At 54.4% G+C, this 16,698-nt stretch overlaps 1 protein-coding gene across 4 annotated transcripts in view; it reads right to left on the bottom strand.

Annotated features, from left to right (window-relative positions):
• LINGO1 (leucine rich repeat and Ig domain containing 1) overlaps positions 1–16,181 on the bottom strand; it is a 166,663-nt gene extending 150,482 nt beyond the window's left edge. Inside the window, exons 1-2 of one of the 4 annotated variants that reach the window (XM_063345566.1) lie at positions 15,830–16,181; positions 1,284–1,448 (exon numbers count right to left, since the gene is read on the bottom strand). In XM_063345566.1, coding sequence (XP_063201636.1) covers positions 1,284–1,379 — 96 coding nt within the window. In that variant the 5' untranslated portion in view covers positions 1,380–1,448; positions 15,830–16,181. Of the gene's footprint in view, positions 1–1,283; positions 1,449–15,829 lie in introns of those variants that run through there. The other 3 variants (XM_063345567.1, XM_063345565.1, XM_063345570.1) reach the window with 3 other exon arrangements.
• Between the last annotated feature and the right edge of the window lie 517 nt (positions 16,182–16,698).

Genomic DNA, 16,698 nt, shown 5'->3' with positions numbered 1-16,698 from the left:
GGCAATATAAAGTTAATAAAACGTTAAAAGCAGCCCCATAAATCAGACATGCAGGAAGTGACCTGGACAGGAGGCCTAACGAGTTAGCAGAAGGTTTTATTTAAAAGCCATTTGTCTGAGAAGTGCAACACAAAGAGTCAAATAACTCTCAGGGAAAACAGCAGTGCCGGACCTACTGGGAGGATTAGAGCAGGCTGGATATTTACGGCCGAGGATGTCAGCCTCAGCAGCACTAACTGGCCCCTGCTTCCCCCAGCTGGAGCGTCCTGGCCCATCCCAGCTCCAGAGGTGCGGGCAGGGAGCTCCCAAAGGGAATCAGGACAAGCTGGACCCCAGCTCTGGCTTGTTTTTAGCTCACTGGGGCCACTGCAACCCTCTTGCAGACCTCCCAAAATGGGGGTCTTGTGCCCCTGTCCATGATGTGCTGGTGACATCAACGCTTTCCCTCTGGGTCCCAGCTCCCCCGCGCAGGGCTTATACGAGTGGAAAAATCACGATTCTCATCCACTACCACACAGAGACAATGCCTCTGTTTGCGAGGAGAAGCCTGAACACAAGAAGACACAAAATCTCAAAACCCCCAAGCAACTCCAGAAATCGAGTTTTTTGTTTCTACACCTGATTTCCCCCCCTCAGCCGTGAATACTGATTTTGCACCCATGGGGAGGGCGGTTAGCCCCGCGTTCAGCCCCAGCCCCAGCTCACTCCCTTCAAACCAAGCTTTACTTCTTTAACCTTAAAAAAAAAACCCTACTTCAAAATGCAAAGGGCAGACAGGGGTGTTTCACTGGGACAGGGGCTCAGCCCCCTCCCAAACCACCCCCCTCCAGCCACGTATTGCTCCCCTGCCGTGGGAAGCCTCCAAAATATCCCAAAGGCCTTTTACAGTGGGAGGAAAGGCGACGCATGCTTGGGAAGCCTCCAGAGCATCGTTAAGAGGCAAATCATAAACAATTATCCTCCAAAGTACATCACGGAAGCCAAGGCAGTCACAGGGCACCAGTCCCACCCAAGCCCGGCTCCTTGCAGCAGCCTGGGCTGCCTTCTGCATTCACAGATGGGACACGGTCTGCAAGCAACGGGTTACATCGGGAGCTACCCCATCCTCAAAATCACCTTTTAATTGCAAGACAAGGGCAGTTCTTGCCCCTGACCAAGCACTTTGCCCTCCTGGCAAGCACGGGTGATACTGCAGGGAACTGTGCCCGCCCAGGCAAGGCAAGGAGACGCAACAACCCAAGAAACCACCCAGCTTTCCCAGAGAGAGCAGTTGCAGTCCTTACCTTTAGGAGGGATGCGAGAGGCTGGGTGCGGGTGCAGCCGGTCCTCCCTGCCGGCGACGGACACCTTGCTGAGGGAGCAGGGAGGGCTAGCAGCATCGGGGGGCCGCGGCTGGGGGGCTGCTCCAGCGGCTCTGCGGGCGGCTCATGGCTCCCAGGTGCAGGGGGCTGCGGGCGAGAAGGCGCAGGAGAACATCAGGCTGGGAACGCGTGGCCTCCAGCACCCACTGAGCAAACCCAACCCCACAGCAAGCGTGACTTGAAAGTTCGGAAGGTGAAGAACTTTAAATATTGACCTTTTTCTATATTGCTTTTATTTCCCTCCTCCCCAGCATCAAGGAAAGAAGAGGAGTCATGTGTGACCTGCCTAGCTCTGGACACTGAGCAGATGTGAATGCTTGAAGAGGTCCAGCACCCCCTGAGGGTCTCCTGCCAGGCGTAGGGTGATATCTGGGAGCAGGTCCCAGAGGGTGCTACTGTGCTTCCAGCATAGAACCACAGAATGGTTTAGCTTGGAAGGGACCTTAAAGATCATACAGTTCCAACACCCCTGCCACGGGCGGGGACACCTCCCACTAGACCAGGTAGGAGCTGCGTCAGTGGGCATCACTGGTGGGGAGGGAGAGAAAGCACGAGCTTGCCTGGGCAAGCAGCCCCCCTGCCCACATTGACACACACAGCCCAGAACATGCAAGGGAAGGGCCCCCCAGCTGAATGGGCCTGGCTGGGGGTCTCATGAGGCTGAGGGAGCCCTCCTCTCTGCTCCCAAGTCAAGGGGTCCCACCGCCACCTCAGAAATACTAAGAGAAAGCAGGTCCTTGATCTGCGAGCGCTCCTCCCAACCGCAACGCTGAAAGAAAAGCAAGACCCCTTCCTGATGGAGGAGGTTGCACCTTCACTCCTCCTCTAACCAGCTTCACCTTTGTGTGCAGCACTATCCTCTCCAGCATGGGTTTGATTTAATACATTTATTTAGTGGTGAGGTCCTCAAGGCAGAGCTCACGTCCTTTTTTTTTTTTTTTGCATCTCAAACAGTTTTGAGCATTCAGGGTTTAACAAATTAATAATAAAACGATGGCACCTTGAAAAATAGCCTCTCCCATCCTCAGAAAAGGGGCCACGTCTCCCAATTACTCCAAAGGGCACCGCTTTAGACTTCGCTGAGCAAATGGTATTTAGCCGCAGCCACCTTTTAATGGGAAGGATGTGATCCTGCAACGGCTGCAGTCAAGTGTATCACATCTTGAGATATCCCCACGCTGCGCAGCCAGCGGGCAGGAAGGAGGAGGGATGGAAGCAAGTGCTGTTAGCTTAGGTGGTTTTTTTAGCAGCCATCCCCAACCTGAGATCTGACATCCTATCTCAAGTTGCCAGTTACACTCAGCATCTCTTGGCCATGAGAAGTATTCACGAGGTTTGCGGCAGAGGCTGGCAAATATTTGCCAAGGATTCCTCCAAATCTCCAAGCCTACCACGCGCTCGCTGCAAATTTGTTTGCTGATCGCGGTCTTTGTGCTAATTTGCAAATGGAGAGCAAAGAATAAGACGGCTGTATCATGCAGGGAAAGGTGAGCAAGGAGGATCCTATTCCGTGGGGAAGACAACTCCACCGACCATAACGAGGGCTCAGTAATTAGCACCTGCAACACTGGAGCACAGGGGGGATCTAACACCCAGCTCCTGAGATCGTGGCTGAGGGAAGTGATCTCTCAGCAAAGGCAGCCCGGGGGAATGGAAGGATGCTGCTGGCGACGGCAATAGCTGCGTGTCAGCAGCATCTCTGAGGAATCCGGGTGGCGATTTCCCCAGTCCCAGCTCCCGGTTGCAAAGGGGTGGTGGGAAAGCATCCTCTGCCCTTCTCCACTCCCCCTGGCTCGCTCCCCGAAGCGGTTCCCACCAGAATCACTCCCCCAGCTTCTCCTCTGATCTTGGCACCCTACCAAGCTCCAGCCCAGGCCAAGCACACTGCTAATTAGCTGCGCTAATTAATCACAGTTTCCATTGTTTATTCTTTTGTTCTCGCACAAACAGCCGCGCTGCCCAGCATAGTACACTGCCATGGCGTCCACGAAGCACCAGCATGGCTGCAAAGCAGAGCTGGTCCCCGGGGGGCACTGACCACCTGAGGCTGATGCCACCACCGCGGGGACACGGAGCGTGCCACCATCCCCATTCCCACCTGCAGCCATCAGTATCACAGCCTGGTCTTCCCATCCCCAGCCATGAGGAGAGTTATCTGCCTGTCCCTCCGTCCCCATTGGAGACACCCAACGTTTGCTCCCAGCTGGAGGTGGCACATGTCCCGGGTGCGCAGGCAGCCATCCGCCTCCCCCCAGCTAATCCGCCTGTGCGCCGAAATCCTGCCTTTGTGCTCACCAGATCCACTGCCCAAGCATTAGGCACCAAGCTAATCTCCGGAAAGCTCCCCCAGCCTGGGGCGGGGGCATGGGGGACAGCGGGGGGCTCCCCTTCCCCAGGGCAGCCCTGGTACCCCAGAGGTACGGGGAGGACAGGAGGACACCCCGGCTTTGGCTCCTCACCGGTGCTGACAGGCTGTCCTGGGGATGAATCCATAGACCATTACTTTTCCACTTCCTTTTGTCAGGGCTTTTTTTAACCAGGTATTTTGGGGGAAGAAAAAAAAAAAAAAAAAAAAGAAAGCACCAAGGGGGACCAAAAGAACTGCTAGTCCAGGGGAGCCTGTGTTGTTAAATACAGAGAAATCTAAGTCTAGAGTCCAACAGAGGCCAAGGTTTCCGGGCTTTGACACAGCTGACAAGCTGGATCACAATGAGAAAATACACACACAGAAATAGCCAGGCAGGATAAAGGATTTACTGCCTCTTTCACAGAAAAGAAAAGAATAAGCTTAAACACTCCATTTAGGAATGGGAAAAAAAAAAAAAAAAGGAAAAAGAAAAAAAAAGAAAAAAAGACAGATCTGCAGGAAGAATATTTGAGCAGCAGGAGAGGAGGATTAGCAGGAGGTGAGGAAAAACCAAATCCTGCCTGTGCTGGGTGCAGGAGGGGATGGTGCTGCAGTGGGGCAGCAGCATCCCCAGGGAGCTTCTCAGCGGGCCTCCCCTAATCCCCGGCAGTGTCTTTCAGCGAGCACACACACAACACGCCAGGTCCCACCTTGGAGCCACCTTGTCTGTCCCCTCCTGCCCTGCCCTGGGTCAGACCGGCACAAGCCCAGCCCAGCTCCGGGTCAGAGAATCCCGGCACAGCCCGCATCCCGACACAACCGGTTGTCATGCCAACATCTGCAGGTTCGCCTGCCTGGAGCATTTCTCCTGGACAGATCCTGGCAGCAAGATCACCCTCTTCGCTCAAATCCCTTTCCAGGGTCCACCACCCCGGTGCCACGCATCCCAATTAATGAGGCTGGGAACCCTGGCTTTCAGACAGGCTTTTCCATGACAGGAAAACTCCAGGCTCTTGGGTGCCCTCCATTTCGTGAGGAAGTCGTCTCAGAACACCGCTGTGGGGACACAGCTGAGGAAGGCTGATGGAAGGAGATCTGGGGCTGGCGGGAGCACGAGAGAACGGTTCCCTCCCACCATCTCTCCAGATTTGTCCCCATTGAGGAGGAAAGTTTGGAGTTCTCTGAAAGTTTCCTCCAACTTGTGATGAAAGAGATACCCTTTGGAGAGCAGAGAGGAACCCAGTTTCCCTGATGAAAATACTGCAGTGGTGGCTTTTTTTTTTCTTTTGAGTAGCACCAGCCAGAACAGAGCATTGCAACCAGACAGGCAGAAGGTCTTACCCTTTCCATGGCAGGAGACCAAGTCTCCCAGCTGGAGACCGGGACAGAACCCACCCCTGGTCCTGCCGACAAGCAAGTTAAAACCCAAAGCCAAAATTCCTGGGCTGAAACAGAGCAAGATTCTCAAACCCGCTCTCTTCTCCAGCCTGGAAGTGCTCATGCCAAAGCAGCTCAGACCTTATTGCTGAAACTCCCAAGTGACCAGGAGCTGCTGGTGGGTCATTTAGTCCATTCCCCCTCTGGGGAAGGAAATAATGCCTAAAGCAAGCCCAACAGCTACGGTCAAGCCTGGCCTTCAACATTTCCAGCAAAGCCAATCCTACAACCTCCCTCAGCAGCTTACGCCCTGATAGTTATGCATTGAGAGGGTTTTTTTTTTTGTAAAAAGCAGCTGATTTCTCAGCAGCAACAAATGCTTGGGAAAGCTTTCTCTCTGGCAGACTCTCTCTATTGTTCATCTCTTTCAGATAAAACAGTCCTAATGAAGAGGGAAAGAAGAATCTTGTCTTCTTTCAAAACAATCTGAAATATTATATTAAAAACATGCACTGAGTGTTGACATATTTAGTGCATTGCTCTATAAAGCAAATTGCCCGAGCTCATTCAGAGCTTGACACTGTTAAGACAGCACAAAACTATGCGACTAGGAGGATACCACTGCAAGAAGTTTCACTTTGGGGAGGTACAGAACACCTCGGAGCAGCCAGACAGCCCCGACTCCATCTTCAGTGGGAGCATCATCCAGCCCCTGAAGAGAGGGATGGACAAGCACCACTCAACATGCTAATGTGAGGTTTCAGACCCATGAATCTTCCCTGCCTAAACCCCAGCTCTTCATTTAGGCATCTCCAAAGGTCCAAGGCTGGGAGGACATGGTATGTACCATGCCAGGCTCTCCTGGGCACCCTTGCTGTGGGAGCAAACCTCGGCGTTCCCCTCACCGCACCCAGCCTTGGAAATGGACAGAAAATCTCAGTTCAGTAGGTTTTGAGTGGGTGACGTGTGGGTTTCTTCCCATGCAAAAGGAGAGAAAAGGAGACAACCCGCCCTCAGTATGCGCAGACATGTGCACGCATGAACAACTGAGAGCTAGAATCACCAAAACCCTACAATTTCTGTCCTTCAAGCCAAATCCTGTTCAGCAATCCAACCTCCAGAGCTCAAAGCCACCAGACCTCAACCCTTCCCACTGCAAGCATGAGGGTTGACCCCCCGATGGGGCAGCTGCTTGTAGAGCCCAGCTGGGTTCCCCTCCCTGCATGTTCCCTACAGAGCATCCATCCTCTCCCCTGGTGTCTTTGAAGTGCTTCAGGCTCTGCTGCAACAGGATTTTCCAGACGTTAAACTGATGCTCAGAAAACAAACAGACATCAAAAAAGCCTTCATTACAGGGCTGGTTTGTGTCCAAGAGCAGCCCAGGGGCCAGGATAAGATTGGCAACGGTGCCTCAACAGCCTCTTACTGGAGGCCAGCGTGGGGTTTGGTTCTCTGCGGACTCATGGCCCATGCCAGCTCTGCATTTGTTTTGCAGGGGCAGGAGAAATGGGCGGGTTTTCTGCCACATTGGCTCTCCTCCAGGGAGGAAATGTTTCATTGCCGACAAAGCCACCGCACCCTGTCCTGCTGCGAGTGTGCCCAGGCCTTGGGGTGCCTCCAGAGATGTTGCTGGCCGTGGCAGTGACATCCCAAGGGTGACCATCACCCTCCCTCCAGGCAAAGGCGGAGAGGGAACCTCCAAAGGCTGCCGTGAAAATGTCAGCGCTGACAACTTGGTAGGATTTTCTTTACCATGTTCCCTTCTGAAAAACCTGCCGTACCATTAATTATCCAGTGGTGGGAAGTCACGTTTCAGGCAGGCACCACTTGCAATGGAGGGGCAGACACTCCTCCACATGACCAACTCTGGTCCTGCCAAAGCCCTTAGATTTCAGACACACGGCAGATTTCATTCTTTTCAGGCTCAAACTGAGGTTCAGATGTGCCGGAAACATCCGGCACCCATCACCTACCAACTCCCTGATGCTTGTGAGGGTGGTGGTCCTGTGTGGATCTCATCTTCCCCTCCAAGTAGGAGACCGACACCTGATGGGGTATCAGCACAGGGAAGGGAATGCTGTGGCTGGAGCATTCACAGAGCACCTTTAGGTGACCTAACTCCACCTGCAGGGTAGGTTGCTGACACAAGGTCCTGGTTCCCCAGGACAGGTTGAGTATGGAACCAAAGATCATGGCACAGACAACATTGTCCCATGCCAGGATGCTACTAAGGCCACCCAAGTAAGGCACAGACCCTCAGAAGCCCTGGTGTGCTCTCTGATCTTCTTTGACTCAGGACTGCAAGCCCTCTGAGAAGGTCCAGCAATGCCTCATCACTTCCACCCTCTCCAGACTGGGTGGGAGGTTTATAGGATTTATCAGCACCAGCAAGCGGGCAGGCTCCCTGTGGTGAGATCCGCTGAGCATGGGGCATCACAACAGATCAGCGGGACCCGGGACTTGTCCTCATTTATATTCCCCTCCAGCCACAGCCTTCAACATGTCTGAGGAAGGCAAGGCAAGAAAAGGCCTATAGAGAATGCCTAAAGATTATTTCTCTCAGATTCCAATTTATTTTCCATCATTAATGCTTTTGAAAGCCTAACATGTCCTGCAAATAGAAAGAGCATGTTAAACATGCGGGTGGTAGAGCTGCAAAACTGAGACAAGCACGTGCCTGGCACAAGGAGAAGTGCCACCAGCAGGCACCCTGCTAGCAGCGCAGACAAGGGAAGGGCTTTGGTGCCAGTGAGCATCACCCTTGCTCAGCAGAAGCTGGAAAAGAAGCTAGTTATCCCCCATGGAGAGGTCCCTCACCATGCACCTGCTCGAGCCTCTTCCCACAGCCCTGGAGAAGCGAGAGCATCGTCCTGGAAAGCAGAGGTACCGCAAGCCTAGGTGCTGAGCATTGCACAGCGGCAGAGAGAAGGCAAGACTGGAGGAGAGCAGCTGTAAAGGCTTGGATGAAGGATGAGAGGAGCTGGAGTCTTCCGTAATGTAGAGAAAATTGCTTTCGCCAACTATCTGCCGTTTTAAAGCAATTACGTTTGGGTTGGGGGGGGGAAGCTGAGAGCATGTCTGAGTGCTGCACGCATGGCGAGTGTGTTTTAAAATGCAAGAATCAAGACAGGAAAAAAAAAAAAAGGTAAAAGAAAATGCCTTTTAAAATAATGATTTGATGCTGTAGGTACCAAGAGGATAAAATATTTATAATTCAGGGAGGGGACAGACCTTAGAGGCAGCCAGACATCCCAGGAATGGGACAGCTGAGAGGTGAGGAGGGGAGCCTGAGCAGCACCCTCCCACTGCTGGTCCCCGTCGCCCTGAGCATGGGAAACCCTCCTTGGGAAGCCTTGACAACAGAGTTGAAATAGGATTTGCCTCAATTAAAATGCCACTTGCACTCCGCTTCGGCTGGTCGCGCAGCAGGGACAGTAACAAGCAAGAGTCGCCACAGCGCTGGTGTCAGGGTCGGGTCTCAGTGAGCTCAGACACCCTCGGGAACACGCTGCTCCCAGATGAAATATGGAGCCACCTTAATAATTGCATTTATGGATCTGCAGGCTGACCCACAACCCAGTAAGCAACCCAGCACCTACGAGTTAAAGCCTTTCCAGGCCCAGATTTAGACTGGGAGGCAACAGCTTTATTTGGCCATAGACGAAAAGCTCCTTCAAGCTATGAGAAATACTTCTGATCTCCTTCCCCGACAGACCATCTCCTTTCACCACCATATTTCCTCTCTAATCTGCTGGAATTAGGAAGGATCCCAGTCCATAAGCACATCTTCTCTAATTACCGAGGCAGCAGGGGCCAAGCTGCCCTGACTGCTGCTGGCACTGCTTAGATATCCAATTTATCAGGCAGATGCCCCTTTTGCTTTCCAGCCACGTGTCTTCCCCTCATCTTTATCTGCTCTGGGGACAGGTGAGGATAGTGGAGAAGTGGTATCCACGGCGACTGGTGACAGAGCCCCTTTTCAGAGGATGCTGTTCTGCTGTTATTACCAACTCTCACCAAGTGGAATTGAGACATGAAGTAGATTTGTGCCCAAGATAATGGCGTTTATTAGACAAGCTATTGAGGAGAAAACAAAAGCTAACAGTGGAGAGGCTCTAAGAGAATCGCTTAAAGAGAATCCGTCAAGATTACAGAAAGGAGCAGTGTTAATCATTGGTGCTTCCCATCAATGATTAGGAACCTTGAGCAGTCAGTCCCTTAATGACGCTGGGAGAGGGCAGGTTAGTGTAACCCAGCAAGAAGTGACAAACAGCACGAATGTGTCTGCACCTTCGGACAGAGCAGCATCAGCCCCCTTCCTTCGTGGTCAGACTTGGCTGAGCACATCTGCCCCGGCGTGGCAGCCCCCTGCTCACCCACAAGCCTTTTCCTCACCTATAGGAGCACCATACGACACCTATACCGTACAATACCTGGACCATATGATACCTACACTGTATGTTCTTACCACACACAATGATGCCCTGACCCTCCAGAGCCAGGATCCTGGCACTGATGCTCTAGCCCCTGTTGCTGCACCCCATGGTCCGACCAGGATGGGGAAGGAAGGAGAGTTTAGTCCCCACACCCCCCTGGAGCGACCAGGGCACTTGTGATAAAGCCAGAATTTCCTTCCCACTGGAAGCAATAAAAATGCTTTTTTGATGGGAAAAATGTCTTTCAAAGGATCTTTCACGCCCTGAGTTTTTCATCCCAACACTTTTCTTCTTCTCTGGGAGGATGCTCAAGGGCCAGGCTGGGGCAAGAGCCAGCAGCACAGGGTGACACGGAGGAGGATGACCCCAGCCAGGAGGACAAGGGCATCCCTACAGCCCAGCAGCTCCCAAGAAATTTATTGCTTGTGACATGTTGTCAAAGTGAGATGCACCTCATTAGTCAGAGATGAAGTAAATGAGAGGGCTCCTAGCCAATTTAAAAAAATACAAAATCAGTGATGCTCCCTGGGGCTCAGCGCCTCCTCTTCGGTGAGGAGTAACACAGACACAAGCCACAGCTTCTCCCCTTCATCAAGACAGTGAATTCCCCATTTCCAGCAAGTGGCAGCAGCTGGGAGCAGCCAGCAACCAATACACAGCCAGGCTGGACCCAGCTGGAAAAACATGGAGCTCCAGGAGCCACACCTGACACTTGGAGAGTTTGAGAAGGAGAGGTTTTGTTTCCCAGCTCCTGAAGCGTTTTGTTTCCAACTCTTGAAACAGAGCTCATTGACTCTGCTGAGTGGCATTCTCCGCTAAAAAAAAAAAAAATAATCTATTTTTAAAACCTTTTCTTTTTTAAATGACGTGTTTTTTCTTTGTGGGTTAAGCTGAGCTGGCACATGCCTTTTTTTATTGTTTTTTCCTTGTTTTTTTTCCTCCAATACTTATCAGCCACTGGTGCAGAGGGCTCGGCAGCGATGCTGACTCTGCTCTCCTCCCAGCGTCAGGGAGCCCCTGGCCCTTAGCAGCCTTGGGAGAGACCAGCCCAGACCCCCCGACATGCAGAGGGATGCTTGAGAAGGGATGCTTGAGAAGGGCGCCCAGGGAGGCAGGGGCTGCGCGCCCCAGCTACACCCAGGGTTGCACAGCAAAGCTTCACAGACCTTGTTGGGGGGGGAAAAGGGAACACAGGCCAAACAGGATTTAAAAGGCAGAGGGACCGTTTTGATGCCTGGGGACAACTGCGGGCAAAGCATAAGCTTCGCTGTCATAAGCCAGCTTGAAATTTTGCGAGAGCGGTGACGTGCCTGTTAGCAGCGAACGGCCCAGCTCGCTGCTTTCCAAACGGGCGCCGCAGGAGCCTGGGAGCTGAAGAGGGTGCCATGGATGTTGGATGGATCAGTCAGATGGGTCCAGCACCACGACAAAAGCCTGCTGTCCCTGCAGCGGGGACCAGGATGCCACAGCAGACAGCAGGTTTCACCTTACAGACAACACATCCAACAACTGGCAGAGAAGAGACTTCCCTCCTCCACCCACAGGAACACCCGTCAAGAGACGGGAGAGGCTGCAGGGCTGAAAGGTGCCATCACCCAGGAGCTACCCCTGCCCAGGGCTGGCAGGGGACATCCCTCCTCCCACAACAGCAGCAGCAGGGGGACACAACTCACCCTGCGAAGCCACCTCCTGCCCTCACACTGCTTTTAAGGCTGCTGAGGCCCGCCCTATCACCAGCCAGAGCCGTGGAGCACCTGCTGCAGGGGCAAGGCATGGTTCTTGCTGGGGCCGGCTGGGTGGAGATGTGCCCCGTGGCTCCCAGCCTGTCCCCTGGGCACAGGGATGCTAGCCCTGCCCCAGCACGAGGCAGGTTGAGCCAAGCCCAGCAGCATTTTCCTAAATTAAACAATAAACAAGGAGCATTGCAGATTTCCCTTACGCTGCAGTTCCTTATTAGTCCCCACAGTAAACACAAAGAGAAAAAAAACCAAAACAAAACCAGAAAACAATTAACCTAAGAGGGATGCTTTCTGTTTAAAGACACAAATGGATGCTAAAAGCAGACAAAGGAGATGGAGAAAATGCATGGCAGAAGGCGTCACAGGCCCTGGCAAGGGAGGGAAGAGCAGCACGGCTCGTACCAGCCATGCCCAGGAGCCTCTAACACCTGGGAGTCATCGCTGGCATGGGAAGGGAACCTACAGGGCAGCTCAGGCTGCGTAATCCTACAGCCCTTGCAGGATCTGTCACCCTGGCAAGGGCTTCCCATGGAAGGGGGGCACCTCCTCACCACCCTCACATATCCCCCAGCCTAAGCTGACCCTCTGCCTACAGCAGGTCCCCGAGGCTAGGTGGGCTGGTGGCTTCTGCAGTGGAATTGGGGCGCAGCACGTCAAGCTGTGGAGGAACGGTCAGGCAGCAAAATTGCAATTCCCACCTGGAAAAGGGCCAGGACACTGTAACTAACCCCCTTCGCCCGGCGCCTGCTGCTGCATGATGCTGGTTTAATGAGAAATGGCCATTCGAAGCTTAACAGCTCTCGCTGGCAGGTTCCCCTCTCTCTTCCCACTGTAGCTGCTTCCTGTATCGCGCACCCAGCTAATTAATTACAGAGTACAATCCAATCAGTCAGGCCATCCTATTGCAGTTAAAGGCATTTAAGAGATAATGCCATGAAACTCCAGATGGACTGGCCTGACCCCAGCCTCTGACACCACCGGGGTACTCAGGAGCTGCCACCGCTCCGGCTGACATCCCAGACCCAAACACATCAGAAAAAAAAAAACTTCAGATGTTTGCAATGCTCCCTGTGCCCTGGGTTTCTGGGCCCCCCTGCTGACTCTAATGAGACCTGTGCTGTCCTCCTCCACTTGTCATCTTGCCTGGGGACAGCCCAGGCTCAGTGCTGCCAGCCTGGCTCAACACAAACGCAGGTGAGGGAGATGCCACCTCCCCTACTTCTGCCCACTCCCAGTTCGCTCTCAGCCTGTCAGGAGGAGAGACTGGAATGCCAGATGCCAGCCCCTCTTCTCCCCGCTGCTGCCAGCACATGCCCCACGTAGGGTCAGCCACAGCACAGGCTGCCTCAAGGTGTCATGTACCACTGACGCTGATACACCAGGGCAGCCTTCATCCCTTCCCACCTCGCTCCACGGCTCCACTCCACCTCTCCACCACTATCCCAGGTACCGAGAGATGACAGCCACTGCCCAGTCATGCTAGAAATGGGCTTTGGTGGCAAGTGGAGGTAGGAGAGCGGCTAAAGTGGTGGGACGCTGAGCAGCCAGCCCCTTTATGGTTATCATTGCTGGCATTGATGTGCTGATCTCCATGTGGGATGTTCCCAGCTTTGCAGAGATGGTTTAAATCTCTTCAGTTAACCAAGAACTGAAGCGCCGAGAAGGGAGAAGTTATAAGACCCCTTTGACAAAGGTGGGGGCTTGGGCTACCTCAGCCCATTTGGTCCTAAATGAGCCACTGTCCCTCCCACCGACCCCAGGAAGGGGTTCATTCAGCGGGTGCTGCTGGTACCTTGAACCACCTTTTTTTCTTAATCACACCCATCTGAGGCCCATTCCTGACTGTGTATTTCTGGAAGCCCTTCTACTTCCAAAGCCACTCGCTGCAATGATATTAAAGAGAAAAACCTGTGGTGCCTGATCCTGGGCACCCTCACAAAGGCTTGGTGTGGTCACCTCACTTTGTGCCACCTGCGCTTCCAGCCACTTCATGTTCAATGATTAAAGTGGCTGATTCTGTGATTTACTGATCCTACCCTCAGTTAATTTTGCCTACCCAGGAGGAGGATAAACTCTTGGATTTGCAAACATTTTGAGGATTGTAGTTTTAATTTTTGTTTTGGGTTGGGTTTTTTTTCCCCCTTATTGTGTGTGCATGCGTCAAAAGCTCTTATACCTTGATCTAAAGCCCAAAATCAAGGCGGGGGATATACATCAATTCTAAATACGCTCCTGTCACAGGTGGCATCAACAGCTTGTTGCAGTTGAAATAAAGTGTGGATTTTGCCCAGTCCATCTCATGGCAGCTTGACCTCCAAGGAGAAGTGTCTGCCCCTCAATCACACCTCCAAAAGCCCTTTGTCAGAGATTCAGACACAGCTAAGGGACAGAAAGCCTCTTCTCAGAGCTGTCCTCAGCCAAGCCACCCCTGACCAGAAACACAACTATCCCCCATCAGAACCAGCAGCAGGCAGGCCACGGTGATCAGCACTAGGAACATCGACAAGGTTGGCTCCCAAACAACAAAATACACGTTTCACTAATGCGGATTTGTGCTAAATCCTTATCTTGGACCCTAAAACAAGGAACACAACTACAATAACAGCACAACGCCACAGCTTCAGCCAGAAAAGCAGCAGCACCAGCTCCTCGTATCCACATCCGCTCCAATGAGTCAGCAGGGAGCGGTGGGGACACCGTTTCTGTGCAACACCTGTCCCACACCACCCCCTGGGAAGGCTAAGGACAGAGAAGAGCTCAGCACATCTGGATGAACAATAAAATAAAATATGACATCCTTCTTCCTCCCACTGGTGTGTCCCAGACCAACACGATCCAGGGTCTGTCTCCAGAGAGGCCTTGTTTTGCGGCAGCAATACAGCCACGGTAGGATGCCACAGCTGGAGGACTGTACGGAGGAGCTTCTGCTCTCCGATCTGAACCCAGCTCCAGGGGACAATGGCCATAGCACAGGTGGGACTGGAGATGAGGAGATAGATGCTCCCGGCATCCCAGCACTGGAGCCCCAGCAGGGTGGAGACATTCCCTATAGACGCCAAGCTTCCCACTTGCAGACGGCAGGAGGAGGGAAGAGACAGTGTTTGATAAACCCTGAGGCCATCCCACCTTACATACCTAGAAGACAGCCTCAGAGTGCCCTGCTTCTGGAGGTAATTCCCTTGTTTGGGGGTACCCCACAAAACAGGGCACGTCCCCTGCTGGCCCCGCAAGGACTCCCTCAGGAATTGACTGAAAAGATCAGCAGAAACAAAGCGATGCTGGAAAACCATCAGCCCCCTGGAGGACGGCATCGACTTGAGGTGGTGCTACCAGCCCAGACCACCCGCTCTGCACCGAGCCCCCAGACACATGCACCTAAGAAAGCTCTTAGCCTCCAGCATGCATCTTCCTTCTGCCACAGCTGTACCACCGGGATCGCTGCTGGAGCCTGCACCATTCCATTTTATGTACCCTGATGTGAACCCTTCCTAGGAACCGCCAATTAAACCACTGAACTGTTCTCAGCTCAGCCTCCCATGCATGAAAACGTCCTGTTATTTCGCACCTGCCAAGAGCTGTGTCCCAGCAGATTTATCTTGAACTGACACTTGAGGATAATTAAACCCCTCTCTCTCTCCTCTGTTAGCAGTGCAGCAGATAAAAAGAGGGCCCTGGGGTCCTCCAGTAGCTGTTGCGGTGGGTTGCTCCTGTACGAGTCGAGGAACAGGAGATGAGACTCAGTTTCTCAACAGAGATGTGGACAGCGGGGGCAGGGGGACAGCTTTGTAATTTGCCCTAATTTGACAGAGGAGCTGAGCAAGATGTAAGTCACACGCAGGCAGCTTCCCCAGCAGGGCAGATCATCTGGTGAATGAAGTGCCGGAAATCCAATGTGTGGGATCAAATGGAACCCACCATCGCTGCTAAACCCGGGGTATCATCCGTCATTGAGCCTTTGGTCCCTAGAGGTCCAGCCATGATGGTCCAGGCACCCTTCTCATCTCCTCTAGCTCTCGCCTAAGCTGCCCAAGGCGGGGAGCGCCTCCCATTGCACGTACTGCTACTGGCAGCACTGGGTGCCAGGTTCCCCATGGAGTCAGCCCAAAGTTGGCAGGTTTTGGGGAGTGGGTGGCAAGGTGGGCAAGCAGCCATCCTGCTGGCAGCCCCTACGGCGAGCTTTGCCCGTCTCCTGCACGTGCTGCCTGAGGTTACTGGATGCATCGAACCTCAAAGCCGAGCTTCGATCGCCGCGGTTTTGAGGTTGGTGCTGAGCATCTGCCATCACTCCGGGCTGGGCCTCCCGCAGCTCGGGCAGTGTGGGTGGACGGCCGGGGGGAGGGGGGAGCAGAGAGCACAGCGACCCCGACTTGTCTGCCCCAAGGATCCCTTCGGGGGGGGGGGGGGGGGGGGGCTTCCTTCACCCCAGCCCCCGCTGCGAAGGGGCCGGGTCCCACTTGCTGCGCGATGCTCTGAGGAGCCGCAGGTCCCCAGGGAGCAGGGGGCGGTGGCAGGGCCACCCTCCCCGCGGCTGCCGCCACCCACCCCCGCCCCGGGGGGACAGATACCCACCTCACCTTCCCCTAAACTCCATCCCCATCCCGCTGCCGCCGTTACCTCCTCGGGCGGCGGCCGGGCGAGACGCGCCGCGCTGCAGCTGGGCTCGGCTCCGCGGGGCTCGGCGCATCCTCCGCCGCTCGGGGCTCGGCCGGGCTCCTTCGCCCCGCTCCCCGCCTCTCTCCGCTTCCTTCCGCGCTCCTCCGCGCTTCCTTACCCACACCCCGCTCCAGCGGCAGCGGGGGAAGGGGCGAGCGCATACCCCGGGGCTTGCGGCTGGCTCCGCTCGCCGCCGCCGCACCGGGCACCTCCCGTAGCAGCAGCAGCTGCAGCTGCAGCAGCAACCACCGTCGTACCGAAACGCCCCCCCCCCCCCCCCCCAACTCGCCCCCGCCTCTCCGCTCACCCTCTGCGCCCAGCCCCCGTGACAAATCGCGGCCGGGATCGCTTTAAAGAGCGAGCGCTCGCATTGCTAGACCGGGCTGCTTGAGACCCACCCCCCACCGGGGGGTACGGCACCCCCCGGGGATGTCCATCCCCACTTCGGGCTCTCCGGGGTGCGGGGCATGCGGCGCAGCTGAGCAGCGACAGCTCGATGTCGGCAGCAAAAGCTGCCTTTGCAGCCATCAGTGCGTCGAGCTGCCGGGGCTCAGCCATGTCCCTAGTGCGTTGCGCTGCTCCCCATAAAGCAACCCACCTCTGTTATTTTGGGACAGTGAGAGACCCCCAGCAACCCGGCAGTCTGGTGGAGGGGGAGAAATGTTCCTGCATCCCTATGTTCCTGGATCCCTGGGGAGAGAAGAGCTGGGTGTAGTTATCCGCTGCCCTGCCCCTTCCCGGTGAACCCCAGTCCCGCTGCAGTCAGGGGACATTGGGACTGTCCC

Source organism: Chroicocephalus ridibundus, chromosome 9 (assembly GCF_963924245.1).
Source record: "Chroicocephalus ridibundus chromosome 9, bChrRid1.1, whole genome shotgun sequence".
Lineage (NCBI taxonomy): Eukaryota > Metazoa > Chordata > Aves > Charadriiformes > Laridae > Chroicocephalus > Chroicocephalus ridibundus.
This window is presented reverse-complemented; position numbering and strand designations above follow the sequence as displayed.